The sequence below is a fragment of the Dermochelys coriacea genome, chromosome 3, assembly GCF_009764565.3.
Source record: "Dermochelys coriacea isolate rDerCor1 chromosome 3, rDerCor1.pri.v4, whole genome shotgun sequence".
In the NCBI taxonomy this organism is placed as follows: Eukaryota; Metazoa; Chordata; order Testudines; family Dermochelyidae; genus Dermochelys; species Dermochelys coriacea.
In genome coordinates this window covers 160,033,052-160,053,006 of record NC_050070.1, presented here as the reverse complement: position 1 = coordinate 160,053,006, position 19,955 = coordinate 160,033,052, and the positions used below count along the sequence as shown (strand labels likewise).

Genomic DNA, 19,955 nt, shown 5'->3' with positions numbered 1-19,955 from the left:
ACCAGGTATGTTGAGAGGATTAGCAGGCAACATTTGCCAAGTGCTTTGAACGTAAAAAATACGGTGTAAGTGCAAATTAGTATTTTATTTCTTCAAAATATTAAGACTATTATTCCTCTCTCAAAAATAAAAAAAAATATTTTTAAGTGACAACAGGATGTTGGTTTATAACAGTGTTTATAGAGGGCTGGAAACTAGATGCCATAAAGCCATCAAAGGTCCCAATATAAGCACACCTTTCATAATGTGTTACTGCGTCCTAAGTTGGAGTTGTAGAGATTGCCCCTGAGCAGAGTCTGGTTATCTATGCTAGGTGCAAGACTGAATTATGGCAGATTCCATTGTACCTGCATATTTTTACATACATACACCAAAATGCTTCATGCGTCTAATTCAAATACTGACACTGTCATATTCAGGATCATGTACCGACGAGGAAAGAGACAATGGGCGGTATCTTGATTCACTAAAACACAAAAACATTTAAGTGACTATGGAAATGCTGCAGTTACTCATTAGCTCTTAAACCAGATTTTACAATTCTCAAGTCATTATGTGAGGTAACTTGAATAGAAAGTTCTTTTTTTTCCAATATTGTAGTATATAGAATTATACTTAATTACAAAAGCTTGTCCTTTTATTCAGTGTTCAAAAAGGAGGAAGCATGAGCTTAGGGTAAATAAAAGAGCATGTAACTGAACAAAAAAACAAACAAACAAACAAAAAAAAAGGATGGAATACTTCATGGGACACTAATGTTAATACAATTTAAAAAAACAGGTAGTCTGGAACCTGGTAGGACCAATTCTGCAGGCTTCATCCCTGCACAGACTCAGGCTTCAGCTTTACTGGAGTTCCTCCTGCATTCTTCTCCCCAGCTCAGACCTGTACTGCAACATTACAAAAGCTAATCTTCTCTCCCCATCTCCTCTCCTTTACCCCACAACAGTTTCAGCCTCTTAGCTCAGATTCCCCCTACAGCATTACAATAATTCCTCTGATTCACCTCTCACCCAGGGCTCTACCACCCAGCTCACTTCTGTCCTGTAGCATTGCAAAGAGCCATTAGAGAGTCTGGCGTCTTCAATAAAATAGGAAGTTACTGTTTTCAGTTTGTTCTTGAAAAACAAAATTATTTCATAACTAAAACACACAAAATGCACATGCCCTTCCTACAGATTCATTTGGGGGTATGTTACATTATGCTACCACTGCTTTCAAGGACAAATGCAACAGTGCTCAAGTTTAACCCCACTTTCCAACAATAGTTAGATCACTAGTTTCTAAGTGTCCTAAAATGATATCAAGAAATTTAAAATCATAAGATCAATTCAGCTTCAATTCAGCTTCCATTAAAATCAATGCCAAAACTCTAACTGACTTCAACGAATGCAGAATCAGGTCCTTTGAGCCAGGACAAGTTCTGTCGAGAGCTGTATCCTTTATGTCAGCATGGGAAGATCTTGGGTTTGAACACAGCTAAAAGTAATAGCTCGCATTCTTATTAGTGCTTCTGCTACAGAAATACAGTGTAAGTGTGCAGATGACATGTTAACAGACTTGAGCAGCCTATTGCTTTTTCTTCTTCCTGCCACTTCCTTCACCCACGAGAAGTGAGAAAGGTTCTTAATGACAACTGTAAACACACAGCTTTATTACTGACAGTGTCCTACAGTGAGAGACTGTTGGAAGGAGAGGTGTGTTTCACACAGAGAAGTCAGGAGAGAATTTTAAACAGGAAAGTAAGTAAAGAAAAATACATGATTACAGTAACACCTTATTTACGCAAAGTTCAGTTACCTAAAATCCCATTTATCTTACTTAATTCTATATCCAACAAGTTTCAACAAAGAGGACTTGGCTGTGCATCATTTTACCTTTCAGTTTCTGACATCAAGGCAAGGCGACCATAGTCCCAGAATCTCTTCCTTATAATGGAAAACGCTAATATTAAAATCTAGAAAATAGAAATAAAAATCCTTGATTTCAATTTTGAAACTGAAAATACCTTTCTTAGAAACATAGACTTTACTATATCAGATTAAGCCAGTGGTCCATCAAAGCTGGTATCCCATCTCTGGGACTAACCCGTACTGGGTAAGAGATCAAGTGGCCACAATGCCACAAACCAGTTTGTTTGAGACTACAGAGTCAGCAGACCTAGGATTCCAGTCCTCCTGCTCTCATAACACAGGCCTGAAATTTTAGCTAAAGAAAAATCTCTTAACTAGACTTGTATTAATGTTTATGATAGACTAGGAACAGTTTGGATACAATCCAGTGGCAGGCAGTAGCATACATGCACATTAATCAGTATATTACAACTAAATGTTTCAGAAGAAGCTAAAACTTTCATAATGGACCATTACTATTATTTAACAGTGCCCAAATGTATGATGAACGCTTCATACTGGCAAGTTTTATAGTGATGCAGATAGTTGTGGTGGGAGCAAGTCCTTCTGCAGGTAAAGCTTGAAATCTGCTTACATCCTCAGTGTAGATAATTACAATCATTTTTATGGCTCATAAAAGCCATCACCAAGGCCCTTTTTAAATCCTGCCCTTAAATTAACTCCTTTGTAGCAAGACAAACAATTAAGACCATGCAAGTTAGAAAACAAGCCATATTTCATAGATTTACAGAGAACTTTTGAATAAAAAAAAAAGAGGCAATCAGATAGGTGATGGAGTCCTTATTAAAAGAAGTCTGCAAACATCTCTTTGTCACAAACAGAGGAACACAGGATTTGTCAGATGAATTCAGACCATTGGACTTTCAAGTCTGGCATCCAGAGGCAAATAAGTGATAGTTGGAGAAAAGCAAAAATGCTCCACAATGTGCCTGGCTCACTGTGCAATGCTGTTCATGGAGGGAGAAGATACCTCCCTGTCCCCTATGGAAAGCAGCCCAAAAGCAAACATCCAACATTTTATAAGTCAAGTGTCAGTATGAAGTACAACTGTACCCAAAAAATGGCCAGCACAGAATTCTACAGTGTGGCTCACAGTCACCTTCCTCTTTAATAAGGACAAGTCCAGGATTAAGTATTTCACATTCAAACTGGCACTCAAGCACAGCATTGCACATTGGACTGTGTCTCCATATTGAAAATGAAGATGGCCACTAGTTGTTCCATTGTGTTTTATTTTAAACAAGTTAGGGGTGTCCTCTGGGCTCCTAAACAATTGCCAGCATGGCCTTCAGATGAGCAAAGTTTGGACTACTCTTCAGTACAGTTTCCTAAACTCAGTAATTGGATGATTCCTTGATTCTCACTTTACTACTAGGAACCTCAATTATCAAGTCTGTTTCTGGTTTTAAATTTCTTTTCCTGGTGGCTTAAAACTGTTTAAGATATTTTAGCCAAATTCATCCCTGGTGTATATCCTTAGCCTTCACTGGAGATTCATCAGAGATGCATTTGATCCTCTGTGTTCAACAAACTGGCTGTTAACTTGCACTGGAAAACTTGTTCCCAAACAAACCTACAGAAATAATAGAGTTAAAATCCCTTACAATTCTGCTTATTTCTTATCAGAGGCTCTTACATGAAACTCAGCATGCAGTCAACAAAAATTACGCTCCTTCTTTGGACAAGGTGAAAGGACAACAGTGTTTTAGGTCAATCCTAGGGAGCTCTTCATTGATGTTCTAATCTACTTTGCCACTTTCCAAAGCAGATCTGGAGCTCTCCTTCTTGGTTGGGGACAGGCTAGGTTGTGTCTTTTCAAGCAGCAATGATCTTAGCTTGGGGGTGGGGCGGAGCGCAGCCCGCCACAGAGTGATGCAAGTCAAGCATTAAGAACTGTAGCCACTGACCCCCATTATCCTTGACCAGATTATCCCAACAGGAACATGGTGAGGACAAAGGAGGTAGCAGCTTTTCATCAGTGGACAAGGATGCTAGAGTGTGGAACTTGCACCCACAAGTTTCTGTCTCAGCCCATCCTCCTCTATTTCCAACAGTCATCATCTGGGAAACATTTATAAAATATTAGACATGCCACTACAAGTGACAAATGAAAGGAGTCACAGCCAGTGTGGAGTGATATAAATCACTTTATTATTTTTAATCCACTTATTTAAATCAGGGTGAGGTTTTTTAAGACTAAATTTGGAAATTTTTGCCATTGCAATTTTAGATTAAAATGCGGAATAAATTGAATTGTAACACTGGTTGGTTTGTTTTAAAAATGTTATTGCATTTTTGGTAGGGTATCATATTTGAGTTCTATAAAACTTCTATAAACAAAAAACAAAATATTGAAAGTTAAGGCCCAGATTCTGCAAATATTTAAGCAGGAATATAATTTTACTCATACAAATTAGTCTCACTGATTTCCAGTGGAATTATTCTTGTGCTTAAGGTTAAGCATGTACATAAGCGTTTGTGGCATAAGGAGCTAACATTTTATTTTTATTAAAAACTTTTTAGTGGCATAACATCAAGCACTTCAAAACTCCTTCAGTGTAACAATAAAAAGTTATTTAGACTTCTAATCCATTCAAAATGTTATTGTGAAAAATACATCAAAATTTTCAAAAATATTTTGGCACCTATGGGCAGCATTTTCAAAAGCAACCAAGTGACTTAGGAGCACAAGTCCCACTGATTTAGGAGCACAAGTCCCAATGATTTCACACTGCAAACCCTAATGGAGAAGTGCAGCCAGGTTAAAGCATTTAAGCTTTCTTGACTAGAGGAAGCTCAACAGATTGGAAGATGGTGCTGGTTAGCAAATAGCCTGCAGTAGTGGTCTCCAAATAATGGTCTTTTTATGCCCAAGATCACTTTTTTAATTTAAGGGTAACCCAGGATCTACCCCGCCCCTTCCCCAAGGCCCCGCCCCACTCACTCCATCATCCCGCCCCCCTTGCTCACTTGCCCCCGTTGCTCGCTCTCCCCCACCCTCACTCACTTTCACCAGGCTGGGGTAGGGGTAGGGGTTGGGGAGGGGGTGCGGGCTCAGGGCTGGGGCAGGGGGTTGGGAGGCAAGCTCTAGGAGGGAGTTTGGGTGCAGGAGAGGGTTCCTGGCTGCGGCAGAGTGTTGGGGTATAGAAGGGGGTACAAGGGTGCTGGCTGGGGGGGGTCAGGGCTGGGGCAGAATGATGGTGCAGGAGGGGTTATGGGGTGCTGGCTCAAAGAGGGGGCTCAGGGCTGGGGCAAGGGGTTGGAGTGCCGGAGAGGGTTTGGGGTGCTGGGTCTGGGAGGGGCCTGGGGTGCTGCCTCCCGCCGGGCAGCACTTACCTTGGGTTGTTCCCGGTAAGCAATGCAGCAAGGCTAAAGCAGGCTCCCTGCCTGCCCCAGCCCCACGCCGCTCCCAGAAGGGAGCAACATGGCCCTGCAGCCCCTGGGGGCTTCACATGGCCACAGCTCCCCATTCCCGGCCAATGGGAGTTGCAGGGGCAGTGCTCGCAAACAGGAGCAGCACGCAGAGGGAGACCACTGCCCCCTCCCGGCCCCAGGGCCACACTGGCCGCTTCCGGGAGTGGCATGGGGCCAGGGAGCCTGCCTTTGCAGCAGCCATGTTGCACCCCCAGAGATCACAATCAGCTGGGAGATCCTCTTGGATCGAACAGTCAATCGTGACTGACCAGTCAATCGTGACTGACCAGTTGATGACCACTGGCCTACAAAGTATTGCAATCAACTGTGTTTCAATTATGTGCTGTTCTCATAGTAAGGATGCCAATGAGCCCTGGGTGTCAGTTTTTCAGCATAGATGAGCATTTTAAGTATATTTCTTAACAGAAAAAAAAATTAGGTAAAATCTGAAATTCTACTAACAATTAGGAAACTAGTTAAACAGGAACAAAATACCTACTTTAGCAATTTAAAAGCTATAAAATAGGAAGAAAGTAAAAAGCTAGTAATCAGTAAATAAATGATGATTTAAATTAAAAAACTGATTCTTTTTTTAAAAGAAAAACCCCAGACATGATTTTTAAATCATCTCTGGTCCCAGCATTGGCAACAGTGGTCTTCATTCATCAGGGGCACAGCAGTGACAAGCCTCACAACGAGAACACGCATTAATTTTTTTCTAAATTCCTAATCCATAATGCACTGAATATAGTTACTATTAATTCCTCTGAATGAATCTGAGTTGTTCAGGCTCAAGATTGTTGAACAAAACTAAAGACATATACTGACAAATTAACAACTTAGTCACTGTAAAATAGGAAGAGGTGCTTCCTGAGTTCTGGCTATGGCAGAGGCCATTCAGTCAGTCTCATGTCATAGTAATATGAGATTAAGTGAGCTATTGGGCCAACTTTTTAGTAGGAAGAGGTCTATTTGCATGTACAAAGATGTGAACATCTGCACACCTACACTTGAGTGCAAACTAAATAGTTGTATGCAGTAAATCATATGTAGATGTTCACGGAAATTTCTTCCCAATTGTATTTTAGACCTCTCTTTGAAATTCTAGGCCCGTGACTTGTCATCTTGTTCCTCCTTCTTCTAGTCCAGATTGTTCTGTACGTTATTTCCTCCACTGCTTTGTACACTCTAATTTGAAGGGTCTAAAGTGATAGTATTTCCACCTTCTGGTTCCTTTAGGAGACTATTTCACCATCTAATAGATCTCACCATTAGGAAGTTTTTCCTTAATACAGTAACAGTATTCAGCATTAGCTTTCCTTTCTTGAGAAATCTTCAAATGCTAGCTGACCCTCATATCACATAAGAATGACCAATAGCGAAGAAGGATGTTCTTGTGGCTAAGGCATAGAACCAGTAGCCTACAGTGTTATTCCTGGTACTACCATTGACTTAGTGCATAACCGTGGCAAGTCCCTTAGCCCCTCTGTACCTACCGATCAGAATCCCATCACATGACTATTGTGAAGCTTAATTCATTAATATTTGTGAAGAGCTTTGGAGTTCCCTGATGAAAGGTGGTTCAGAAGAGCAAAAAGCAGGACAAATGAAACTTATGAGGCCAGCTTGCAGTCCTGTCTCTCTAGCAACCTCCTAAAATATTTCTGTTCTAAAGATTCTGGGAAACAAATTCCTCGTTACTAAATTCCCATCAGACAGCGAGAGTATTCTAGACAACACTGAGCTTCTGGACAGACCAGAAGTATTACAGCTGCAAGAGTTAAAAAGAAAGCTTACCAAAAAGCAAGTAACATCAAGCAGCAGGACAGTAGGGATTCCACCAAAAGTTATTCCTTGGAGCACAGTACTGCCCTGTGCAGTGCTGTAGCAGTAAGTCTTATCTGACAAGACGGATCTATTTCTACTCCGGAAGTAGGCTAGATGGGAATGTCCAACGTCCAGAAACAGGAAAGGAAACATCTTGTGTCTCCTCTGAAAAAGTAAGTGAGAAGTCACATTAACAGGCTGCCTAATGGGTCAGGAGACCCATATTAGCGAATTGTGTAAACAGAACAAGCATCCAAAATAGGAACATCCCAGTGCAGAAAGATTCAAAAGGAAGTGTCCTCATACGGAATGAATATTTTACCATCATCCCCAACGACCACTGAGAAAAGATTTCACAATAACTCCACTGAGCAGCATCTGTTACCAAAATATTCTTTGGTGCAGGATTTCTATCAATGTACTCTAAACATCTAACAAAACATAGGCCTCTTAGAGACCAGGCATCAAAGCTCAAATGCTTAAAATACAAGTGCAATCTAAGGAAGGTTGCATGAGACCAATGTGTAAATTTTGCTATTCTTCCATCTAGAATATTAAAACTACTAAGTATTTGAGCTCTGATCCCTGGAGTGACATAGGAAGTTAGCTATTCCAATGATCAATGATGGTTTGAAGGACTTTGTCTTCTATTGAGGACTCATAGACATACGAGACTGTGAATTTTAGACTTATCAAATGTAAATGCCTTGGAACTTAATAAAACTGACTATAAATTGCAAAAAAATCCACAAAACAAACCTACAACAGGCATCAGTGTTTTTAAAGAAGTTAGAGATTGTTGGCTGACAGGGTAAAGTGTTAGATATTCAATATCTAATAAGAAAGAACTGTGCACGTTTCCTAGCTCTCTACTTTTGTTCAAGTATGAATTAAACTGCTCAGTTAACTTAGCAACATATGGAAAATGGCAAAATTATTCCAGTCATACAAAGGTGTCTTTACAAGCGGAAGAAATCGCTCACTTACTTCTGGATTTGCTGTTTTTAAAGTGCCTTCTCAAATCTTCTAAACCTGATTCCCAGAGCTCTCAATTACTTGGAATAAAAGAATATCATATGGAAGGTGTCTGTAAATGACAAATTCATAGGGAGAATACACCCTAGAGAGCTCAATTTCTTGGGAGCAAAGATTGCAAGTCTCTGAACCCGTGCTGAGGACGGTGACATCCAGTACATCCAATTGCAAGCATATACTTCTCACAAAAGTATTTCCCAGATTTGACAAAGAAAACACTGCTCTGGATGCTGAAAGAAACAAACAGAAATTATTCCTTTCCCCCCCCTTCCTTTTCTTTGTTTAGTGCTGGTGAAAGGTCTTGGCTTAACAATGCTAGAGAAGACTTCAGTTTTCTCTATATAGCAAATACAGCATGAGCAGAGGCAATGCAATCTTCCTCCTCTGTCTTAGCTATATACTCCACCCTGGCCTGAAGGAAACATTCTTTGGGATGTTACCCGTTATGCTGATTTTTTTTATTTTTTAAATGTGCGTCTGTGTCCAGTAGGTCCTTGATGGGGACCTCCAAAATCACTGCATACAGTCCCTTTAACAACATTCAACTTGTAATGATTTTTAGGTCATTACAAACTGGTATGAATTTATACTGGTGGCCAAAAGGTGAAAGTCTCTATAGCACAATATCAATACTCAGAGCCTCCCAGTACCCCCTTATAACTTTAAACATTAGTACTATCGCCTGACCCATGAGCTACAGATGGTCTGCAAGATACTGTCAGGCAGACAGTAGAATGTACAACATTTCAGAACAAGTGACTTTTAGGCCCTATTTCTAGTAATTCTCTATTGGAGTTTGTAGGCCCTCAGTCCATCACAGTGGAGTGGTGTCTTCAACAGAGAGAGACGCGATTACCTCTGTTCCGGATCATCAAATACATAAATGTGGTCTTGAGTAGCCTTAAGAATTCAAGTCAGAGTGTAACACTGTCATGGCACAGGAGACAGGCTGGATTGATTTAAGAGATCAAAGTGATTTACATCACTAATTTTAATCATGAATTAAATCAGCAAGCCAGAAACCTTGATTTAAATAATCATTTTTAACACTGTTTTGCATTTGTACTTTAGTTATTTTTCTAAAGTAAGGCTGATTTTAACTGGTTGGTAACCATTAAATCTAGTTGATCTGCAACTAAATATAGCCTTTACACCACATTACATACCACTTTTTTTTTTTTTTTTTTTTTTTTTTTTTTTACACTAACCAGGAAGATATACTATATCTATATACATTTATTTAAGCAGTTATATAGCTTAACACATTTATTCAGATTTTTAATTTTTACATTTTACATTTTAAATTATGTTAAAAAACTGTAAGGTAGCCATCTAGCTGGTCTCATCACAGGAAACATGAGTTTTCTGCCACGAGATTGTCCATGCTCCTACAAATTGGGATTGGATGCTTGACAGAAGGAAGTTAGAGCATTTTTAAAATTTGTTTTGGGAACGAGTGCTACGGCAACCGTGAAGAGTACCTGTCTAAATTAAAATACGACAGTAGGTCTCATCACAGATCGCAACCACACCGGAAAACTTGCCTGTTTGGAAACAGTAGCTAGAAGGAAGACCAATGGAGATGACAAATATAATGGCACCTCCCACAGGGATTCCATTGGGGGTACTGCTGCAAAGATCAGAATGAGGTTTGTGACCTTGTATGGGGAATGGGATTGCTGGTGCAGGCTCATAGAGGTTTAGGCACCATCTCTTATTTTCACTGGGAATCTCTGCTAATCTGTCAGACTCTGAGTCCACTGGGTTCTAGAGAGAGGGGGCTGGCAGCAGCGGCTCAGAAGTACTTCAGTTTCTGCACCTTTTGCTAGCTTCTCAGTCTTGCCTACCTCCTTTTCTGCCCGGGCAAGGCAATCCCATCGGGAATGGGCTACTGAGATGGTGCCTGCACCTTGCCCAGCAAAATCAGCCTCTCCTGTCCTACCCCAGGAAGTGGGGACTGAGACAACCCCACACAACCTGCACTGTGAGGAGAAAACTGCCCTCTGCCCATGGAGCTGGGTGGGGAGCAGGAGACGCAGACCTTTCCTTTTACCTCTGGCTTTCTCGGCCTAGCTCTCTGCCCGAAGCCTGTCGGGGCACCAGCCACTCCAATGCCACAGCAGGGAAAGCAAAACCGAGGGGGCAATCTCCCCAAAAGGCAAACACAGCCCCGGTCGTGGCTGGGGATTTGATGGACAGTTCCAGATACAAATGGCTCGCCAGCGATTAGAACTAGAAAGCTGGAGTCTTCCTCTGAAAACCTGGGGCAGGGCGGGGCGGGCTGGAGAGGCCTCCTGCCAACCTCTGTGGAGACAGAAAACTGGAAGGAACTGCAGGGGGCGGGGCATTCCCCTGTGGCTGGTGACTGACAGGGCTGCCTCTGCCCCAAGCTGCAAGTAGGCCTAAGCACCTCAGCCCCAGTGAATTATGGTAAACTTGTCTGTCCTTTCTGGGCACCGCGGAACTAGAGGGGAGCTAGCCTGGGTCCACACTACAGAACGGTCATGTTAGCCGCTGACAAATTGCACTAACTTGAACATTAGCCCATGCCCTCTGCTACGCCAATCAACTTGAGTCAAAAGCACCACTATCTTCAAAGTAAGGGTTTTTGTGTGGCTGGGCCTCGAGCTGGGGCCACTGCAACTCCAATCAACTATGCAATGAAGACAAGCCCACTGAGACCATCTCCTGCAGAGGGCAGTAGGGAGCCAGATTGGTAGCCAGTCAATCAAGTCCAATGATGCTGTGTTTTTACCAGGAGAGCCCAAGTTTTCTGCCATGACGAGTGGCTGCATAAGCAACGAAAAGTATGTATATTTGCATACGTTTTTCTGTGTGTCAAAAAACCAAACACATTGCTAATATTTCCTTATGCTTTTACCTGCCCTAGAGAGACAAAGTGGATGAGGTAATATCTTTTATTGGATCAACTTCTGTTGGTGAGATAGATAAGCTTTCGAGCCACACAGAGCTGACTACAAAGAAGAGCTTTGTGTGTCTCGAAAGTTTGTCTCTCTCACCAAGAGAAGTTGGCCCAATAAAAGATATTACTTCACTCACCTGGTGTCTCTAACATCCTGAGACTAATACAGCTACCTTTACCTGCCTTGCCAGATGACGTGGAGCTGATTGTTGGTGGAGTTCAGCAGCAATGGAAAAAACACAAAACTCCCCAATACATGACCAGAAGCAGCAGAGGAAGAACAGCAAATTTGGTGTCTGCCCAGCTAGAAGTAGTTGTAGTTTCCAGGGGCTTTATTTCCTATACAGGGAATAGGACTATACCCAGAGACTGACTTCTACAAAAATGGCTCATTATACATACACTACTTGAGAGCCACAGAATTTCACAAAAAAAGCTTGTTAAAATGGTGTGAACACACACACACACTCTGAGTATACATTGATAATACTAAAGAGCTTCTCCAAAGTGCTGTATGTTGACCAGTTAATCTACACAACACTCCTGGGAAGTAAGCATATTACTGTCCCCATTTTACAAATGGGAAAACAGAGGCTACAGAGAGATGAAAGGTCTTGCCCAAGATCACAAAGCAGGTCAATGGCAGAGGCAGATTAGTGCTCAGGGATTCCTAGCTCCTAACCCCATACTCTGTCCACAGGCCCCTTTGCTCCTGATCTGCACAATCCAGTGGAAAGAGGGCCACCGTCCTCCACCGGCTCCCCCTGGGCCGGAGAGAGGGTCCAAGCAAGGCATGGTGGTGGGCTCTCAGCACACGTAATGGGCGGCTGGTAACAACCAGGAACAGGGCCTGGGGAGCGGCTGGCCCTGGGTCTCAAGCAGGAACTTACTGCAGAAAAACTCTTCTTCTGGCTTTGATCAGCCACCGCCACCACGCGCCAGCAGCACCGCAGCCAGTGGTTCGGGGGCTTGGAGGGCGCGGGGTTGTAGGTAGGCGCTCAGGGGGTCTCCCGCCCGTAAGCTGGGGGGGGCTAGGGGGGCGGCTCGCAAGGCCGGAAACCGGCCGGCCCGCCCGGGACGAGACCGTCCCCAGCTGGAGCTGGAGCTGGAGCTGGGCTCCTGCTGGCAGCTCCCAGCACAGAACGTAGCAGCCCCCGGGAGCTTCCCAGCCGCCGCCCCATTACCTGCAGCGGCGCCTGGCTGCCCGCCCGCGGTCTCCGGCCGCTCTGGCGAGTTTCTCCTGCCCCGGGCGGGGGCGGCGTCCGGGGCCCAAAAGTAACGAAGTCAAATCAACAAGTACCGGGAGCCGCGCATGTGCCTCCGCCCACAGCAGCGGCGCCGAGCCCGGCCATTGCCCGCCCGTGTGTCAGTGCCGGCCCGGTGCCAGCCTGCCCCGCTTGGAGCCCCTCCTGCTCCGCCCCCCCCCCCCGCGCTGTGCTCATCTGAGCGCTCCCCACGGCCCACTTCTTAGTGCCCTCCCCAGACCTCGCTGTCTGCTCGGAGCCCTTCTGCCCTTCCCGTCCCCACGGGCCACTTGGTGCTCGCTCCCCCCCCCCGTGCCCCACAGTCTGCCCTGGGCCCCCCGGCGCCTGCCTGCTGCTGTGCTGCCCTCTCACTGCCCTGTCTGTGGCCCCCCGCCACTCCTTCTGTGTCTTCCCCTTTGGTGAGGGACCCTCTCTGTCTCCCACTCATGCATTTCTTGTTCCTTGTTGTTTTCACAAAGCTGAAATGGTAGCATTGTCGAGAATATTGCAGAAGAGGCAAAAGTATTCAATAAATATTTCTGCTCCATATTAGGGAGAAAAACAGGATGTCCAGTTTTACCATGGTGATTAAGCACTTTCCACTCCAACAGTAACTCAAGAGGATGTTGGACAGCAGCGGCTTCTAAAGTTGGACATACTTAAATCAGCAGACCCTGGTAACTTGCACCATGAGTTTTAAAAGAGCTGACTGAAACACTCCCAGGACCAATACTGTTCATTTTCAATAACTCTTAGAACACTGGGGAAGTTTGAGAACACTGAAAGAAAACTAATATTATGCCAGTATTTTAAAAAGGTAAATGGGATGACCTGGGTAGTTTATAGGCCTGTCAGCCTGACATTAGTCCTTGACAAAATAATGGAGTGGCTAATATGGGACTAGATTAATAAAGAATTAAAGCCAGTCAACATGGGTTTGTAGAAAATACATCTTCCCAAACTAGGTATCATTTTTTTACGAGATTAGAATTTTGGTTGATAAAAATCATAAAAGTAATAACGTTGATATAATACTCTTAGACAACTGTAAGGCATTTGAGTTGGTTGGTACAATATGATGTTTTGATGAAGAAACTTGAATGATACAGAATAATAGGCAAACGTTAAAAACTGGCTAAGGGACAGGTCTCAAAATGTAAATGGGGAATCATCATCAATGGTGTCTGTTTTTAGTGGGGTCCTGCAGGGATTGGTTCTTGGCTGTACACTGAAAAAAATATAAAATCATCACTGATAAAGTTTGCAGATGACACAAAGATTGGGGTGTGTGTAAGTAAGCTGGAAGGTCACTGATAAAGAATAATCTGATTTGCTTGGTAAAATGGACACAAGCAAATAACATGCATTTTAATAGCACCAAATGTGAAATCATACACGACGTAGGAACAAAGAATGTAGGCCACACTTAGTGGATGCGGGATTCTATGCTGGAAGCAGTGAATCTGAAAAAGAATTGGGGGTCATAGTGGATAATCAGCTGAACATAAGCTCCCAATGCCACACGCTGGCCAAAAGGACTAATACTATCCTTGGGTACATAAACAGGGGAATCTACCTCTGTATTTGGCACTGGTGCAACTGCAACTGGAATATTGTGTCCAGTGCTGGTGTCCCCAGTTCAAGAAGGATGTTGATACAATGGAGCAGGTTGGAGAGGAGAGCCACAAAAATGATTATTGGACTAGAAAACATGCCTTAGATGAAAGATGCAAAGAGCACAATCTATTTATCTTAACAAACAGAAGTTTAAGGGGTGACTTGATCATATTTTGTAAGTACCTACATGAGGAACAAACTTTTGATAATGGGCTCTTCCATCTAACAGACAAATGTATACAGTAATACAGTCCAATATCCGGAAGTTGAAGCAAGGTAAATTCACACTGTAAATAAAGTGTAAATTTTTAACAGTTAGAGTAATTAACCATCTGAACAATTTACCAAGTGTTGTGGTTCATCCATCACTGGCAATTCTTAAATCAATAGTGGATTTTTTTTAAAAGGTCTGATGAAGTTCAAACAGGAATTATTTTGGAGAAGTTTTATGGCCTGAGTTACACAGGAGGTCAGACTAAATGATCACAATGATCCTTTCTGGCCTTGGAATGTGTTAGTCTATGAGACAGTTGCAATCTTCCTCCAAATTTCTTAAGATTTCCCTACCAGGATTATCACATCTGCAGACACAGCCTGTAGGAACCAGATTCATAAGGCATTTGCTTCCTGAGAGCTTACTTCAAAGCCAACTCTCTCTGCCACTGAGAGTGCCCAGGATTCTGATGCCACCGGCAAACCTGCTGTGGCCGAGAGCTGCAGCTCTCACGGTAAATCACAACCTGGGGCCTACTCCAATTACCCCATTTTGGCATCTCCAAACAGTCATGGGACCACAGAAAACCAGCCAAACTGGAAGCAGGAGTGCTTGCGAGTCAGTAGGGGGCGCTCTTCCTTCTGAGGCTGTGTTCAGTGAATGTCCTGCAGGTGTCAAGGGATGCGGTGCTGCTAGAAGGGCTGCGTTTTCGAGACTGAGACAGAAAATCAAAGTTCGGATAACTGGCAGTTCTTACAGACCCCTCATGGTACTAGGATTCCATGACACATGTGCTGGCCACTTTCTAATTCAGGAAGTTACATTTTGCTTACGGGTGTCAGCTCAAGATTTGCCTCTGATGTTTATCATTGTACCCCTGCTTAGCTGTACTTCTCATTGAAGAAGGGCACTTTAACAAATGCCCCTCAGTCTTTTGCTGTGGCTGCTGGGTCATTTGATGAAGCATGAATGGCCTCTCTGAAGTCCCGCTCCTGCTTTGAAGCTCCCTACTGAACACAGTAGCAGCTTTTCCCACATGGATTTTTCATCTGGAAGATATCCATACTAGTTAAAATAACAGCTCAGAATGGTACATACATAGTAATCTATATTGGGAGGGGGTTGATGAATTTTATTCTTTTTTGTGTATTTTTGTGTGGAAGGGGAACATGTTCCTAATTGTCTGGGGGCAGTCCACAATTAAACAAGTTGTCCCATGGTCTGAAAGCACTGTTTTCTGAATCCCCACCTCTCCTACAGTGTCTCTGACCAGCATCCTGCGTCTGACCAGACTAGAGCACATGGGTATTGTTAGGAGCCTGATAGTGGGGATAGCTCTCCTGGTCAGAGCTCTGGGCCCCACTTTACCCACATACTTCAAGAATGGAGAATGCTGATCAAAGGTGCAGCAGGAGCAGCCCTCAGTTGTTAAATAGGACACTGTCAGTCTAGTTTAGGAGGAGACAAACTAAGGGCTAACCAGGAGGAGGATAAACCAAAATGGAAAGGAAAAGAGATATGAAGACAAAACTGGGAAGCACAGGGGAGTGAATGTGAAACAGAGGCTGGATCTCCTGAACCACCACTGCAGTATACATAGGGATTAATTCTGCTCCCAGCTACTCAGTGGTTAAAATAGATTGAAACAAGATGGGGAGCTCTCTTTGCTCCAGCCAAGGAGGAGGAACTGTGGAGGACCTCTTTTCAAGTCAGGGAGAAGAGGGAGGGCTACACTCCACTTTTAGCAGAGGAAGGAGGGCTGTTCCCCCACCTCTAATTCTTATGGTAATTGCTGGATACACATATGTGTTTGCCACATGCCTTCCACGTAAGATTAATCACTGTACGTGAGCTAAAATAAAGTTAAGTAAATAAAGGTGCAGTTATGTAATCATTACACTGTACACCCATATCTGTAGATTAAGATATATTTAAAGGGACACACACATGAATTTTAGGCACTACATTTAATGTGTATTGAAAGAGGTCTAGCAATTAAAGCAGCAAATGGAGTCAGGAGACTTGGGTTCTATCTTGGTTCTTTACTGACTGCATAATCTGCATATGTAATCTGGATAAATCTCTTAATTAGAGATGGTCCCAAGCCAAAACTTGGATCCAGACACCCCTTAATTTTAGGGCAGCGTGGATCCAAACTGTCCATTACTTTTTTAATGGGGACATCATTCCCCACAACTTATATGTTCTTGTTTTTCCATCAAAAAGAAAAGGAGTACTTGTGGCACCTTAGAGACTAACAAATTTATTAGAGCATAAGCTTTCGTGAGCTACAGCTCACTTCAAGTGAGCTGTAGCTCACGAAAGCTTATGCTCTAATAAATTTGTTAGTCTCTAAGGTGCCACAAGTACTCCTTTTCTTTTTGCGAATACAGACTAACACGGCTGCTACTCTGAAACCTGTTTTTCCATCAGTAACATTGGGGTGATCATGATTACTTGAGAGGAAAGTCCTATATAATAGTACCTTTGGGACATGTTGCTATTATTTATCCTTCACTTACATCTTCCCTTTTCATAATGGTGCGTATTAGCACTGCTATCATGGCAGCTAGGAGTCTGTCATCTTATAGCAGCAGAATGCTAAGTGGCTTTATTCTTTGAGTAACCATGGGTTGGGTGAAGAGTTGTATTTTTCCAATTTGTTTTGGGCAGCAAAATGCTTTGAGTGGGAGTTGGGAGTCTGCCAGCATTTCCTTTAAAACACCTTGAACCAAATTTACCCCTTGTATAGCATCAGTGAAGTCAATAGCATTACACAGTAATAGCTTAGGTCTCTTTATTTTAGCCATTTATAGCTTAGCTGTAAAAACTTTACACTGTGCTGAATCTTGGTCACAAGATCTCAAATAAGGAATGAAAAGGAATGGAAGTTTTTCTAACCACTTGGCCATTTATAAATTACAGCATGATAACAGTGTAACTCAACATTTACTAGTTATTTCATTATTTTGTGCTTCCATAATTCACAATAAAAGCCAACATTTCTCCTCCCCACCCCTCAAAAAAACAACAACAACAACAAAAACCCAAGTTTCAGAGTAGCAGCCGTGTTAGTCTGTATTCACAAAAAGAAAAGGAGTACTTGTGGCACCTTAGAGACTAACAAATTTATTAGAGCATAAGCATAAGCTTTCGTGAGCTACAGCTCACTTCATCGGATGCATCCGATGAAGTGAGCTGTAGCTCACGAAAGCTTATGCTTATGCTCTAATAAATTTGTTAGTCTCTAAGGTGCCACAAGTACTCCTTTTCTTTTAACAAAAACCCAGAAGAGCTTTCTACTACTGAAAAGGCAGAAGAGGCCAGAGAGTCCATGAAGGCCACTAAAGACTTTACAATTTCCAATCTCATTAAGTGGAAACTGCTCAGATACTATACAGTGCAAAACTCTAAAAGAGATCAATCAAGAATAAGTTTGATATTGATAGTAATTAATTACATTAATTAAACATATTAATAAGTTACGTCTTCTAGCACTGTTATATCCAAGGCTCTCAAAGCACTTTGCACATGTTAATGAATTTAGTCTCACCACACAGCTCTAAGGTAGAGAAGTATCATTCCAATTTTGCACATGGGGAAAACGAGGCATAGAGAGTTTAACTGACTTGCAAAAAATTACTTAGGCTGTCTGTGACAGAATTGGGGATGGAACCCAGAACTCTAGACTCTCAGTCATCTGTTTTACCCAAAAGGAACCTCCTCCCTCTTTTGAAAACAAATTCTTGCCAGACAATAGGCCAGAAGCATAGTGCATATGTTCTATGAGTTCACTTAATGTTCTATGGTTCCCCCCATCCCTGGACGTCCTTCTCCCTTCCTCCACAAAAAGCACCAAATCATTTGCAGTAACAAGACACATGGCAGGGAAATTTTGAAATAGAGCTTCAGCATTAAGTCAGCCAGGGTCTCCATTGTAAGTGATTGTTCTAGGGGATTTAGAAATTGGCCATAAACATTTTTACAAATTTAAAACTCATCCCCAAGACAAGTGGGTCAAATTCACTGCTCACGTAAACAGGTACAATTCTATTCTAAACCACTAATGCCAATGGTAAATTTACCTGAATGTATGTATTCTCTTTTAATTAGGTTCCCGACTCCTTAACCATAGCTATGGTATCGAAGGTCTTGGCTACACGGGGACATTGACTGGCAGAGCTATAGTGGAGTAACTATTCTGGAATAATTCCCCTGTATGGACACACTATTTCAAAATAAAAGTGAATTTATTCTGGAATAATCACTCTGCTTTGGAAAAGGAGTAATTATTCTGAAATAATATTATTCCTGAATAGAGTATCCATATGAAGGAGTTATTCTGAAATAGCTAAATTATATTGGACTAGCTATAGCCAAATAGATATTCCTCTATAGCTATTCTAGGAAATTATACCCAAGTAGGCAAGGCCTTAGTGTATGTATTTTACATAGTCTCAAAACCAAGACCGGTTTGGTTGGTTGTTTTACTGGTTTCATAAACGATTTGTGCTCTTCTTTCTTGTCTTTTTTAGGATTAAGAAGATTTGACCCCCATAACCTCACTTTGGCTAGAACATCTGATTTTGTGGTGTAATACAGGTGATGTTCAGTTATCTTGACATTGAACTGGATCTTGTGGTTAGTGCCTTTTGCTTATGTGTAACATAACTTTTTTTCTCTTTCACAATGGTTGGTAACTTACAGCCTTTGCATTTGCTTCTTTCTTTCCCTGTCTAGACAGGCTTTTTAGCTAAGTAGTGTGATTTTGTTTATCTCTGATTTCAACAGCAGCACTACATTTCACCACATTTCACAAGAAGCAGCATTCTTGTAAACAGTTTTTTGTTTGACACTGTCTGTTCTTCTGGTGACAAAAGCCACATCCTTCCACTAGTTAACAAACATTAAATTTCACTGCTGGGGACATATGGAATCCCAGTGTAGGACCTGGGGAGCAGGTCAACAAAATTTGAAATCCTTCCACCTTAACTTTATTTTGGATGTTCTCCATCCACTTTGACAGCTCTTTAGCACCCTGTTCAACAAGTGTGCGAGTATTTACAGTTACATGTGTGACTCTCTTCCTATGTGGCTTCTATCCTTGATCAAGGCCACTCTCTATACAACTGCCTTCTGGCTCAACTTCAGCTCTCACTTGTGGCTTTATCCTTCACAGCAGGACTTTCCTCGATGGGTGAACTCCCAACACGAACACAGATATGCTCAGGACCTTGGGCAGCAGGTGGTCTGAGGTTTTACCATGCATGGCACCTCTCCCTGTGGTTTTGGAATTTTCATTACTGCTGCTCTCTGACTGAAGAGACCCATATGCCTGGACTCCTGTTACTTACACATCTGCCTATTCAAGTCTATCTTAATGGATCTAATTCAGGTTTCAAGCCTGACGGCCCATTGCTACCTCTTAATCCTTGCTTTCATCTAGCAATCTGTTTTACAAGCCTCTCAATACGCTAAAGGATTTGATGTAGCCATTATGGCTATGTCTACACTACACTTCCTATGCCAGCTTAGCTATATATTCTTCCGTTTAAAGACCCAAACAGTTATATGTAACAAAAAACAAAACAAAAACTTACCTAGACAAAAATTAAGAGTGATTTTGCTACTCTTCCTTGGTTATGGAGTGGGAAGAAACTTGTTGGGTCCAGACTGTGTGGATTTCACCAAACTTTGATTTGAATTTTAACTTAATACAAACCAAAGGAGAAAGGACAAAACTCAAAATGAAACTGCTACATTTTGTT

General features: G+C 42.3%; 1 protein-coding gene and 1 long non-coding RNA gene across 10 annotated transcripts in view; one reads left to right on the top strand and one right to left on the bottom strand.

Annotated features, from left to right (window-relative positions):
• The window catches only part of TMEM63A (transmembrane protein 63A), a 39,479-nt gene extending 26,876 nt beyond the window's left edge, over positions 1 to 12,603 (bottom strand). Inside the window, exons 1-7 of one of the 9 annotated variants that reach the window (XM_043511673.1) lie at positions 12,297 to 12,440; positions 10,243 to 10,493; positions 9,046 to 9,138; positions 8,142 to 8,419; positions 7,125 to 7,319; positions 1,878 to 1,957; positions 406 to 466 (exon numbers count right to left, since the gene is read on the bottom strand). In XM_043511673.1, the coding sequence (XP_043367608.1) occupies positions 406 to 466; positions 1,878 to 1,957; positions 7,125 to 7,307 (324 nt within the window). In that variant the 5' untranslated portion in view covers positions 7,308 to 7,319; positions 8,142 to 8,419; positions 9,046 to 9,138; positions 10,243 to 10,493; positions 12,297 to 12,440. The other 8 variants (XM_043511676.1, XM_038394194.2, XM_043511672.1 and 5 more) reach the window with 8 other exon arrangements.
• Positions 11,650 to 18,789, top strand: LOC122459488. The gene is made up of 3 exons (XR_006280212.1): positions 11,650 to 12,102; positions 12,910 to 13,173; positions 18,723 to 18,789. It is a non-coding gene; the product is annotated as an uncharacterized LOC122459488 (long non-coding RNA).
• The last annotated feature ends 1,166 nt before the right edge of the window (positions 18,790 to 19,955 follow it).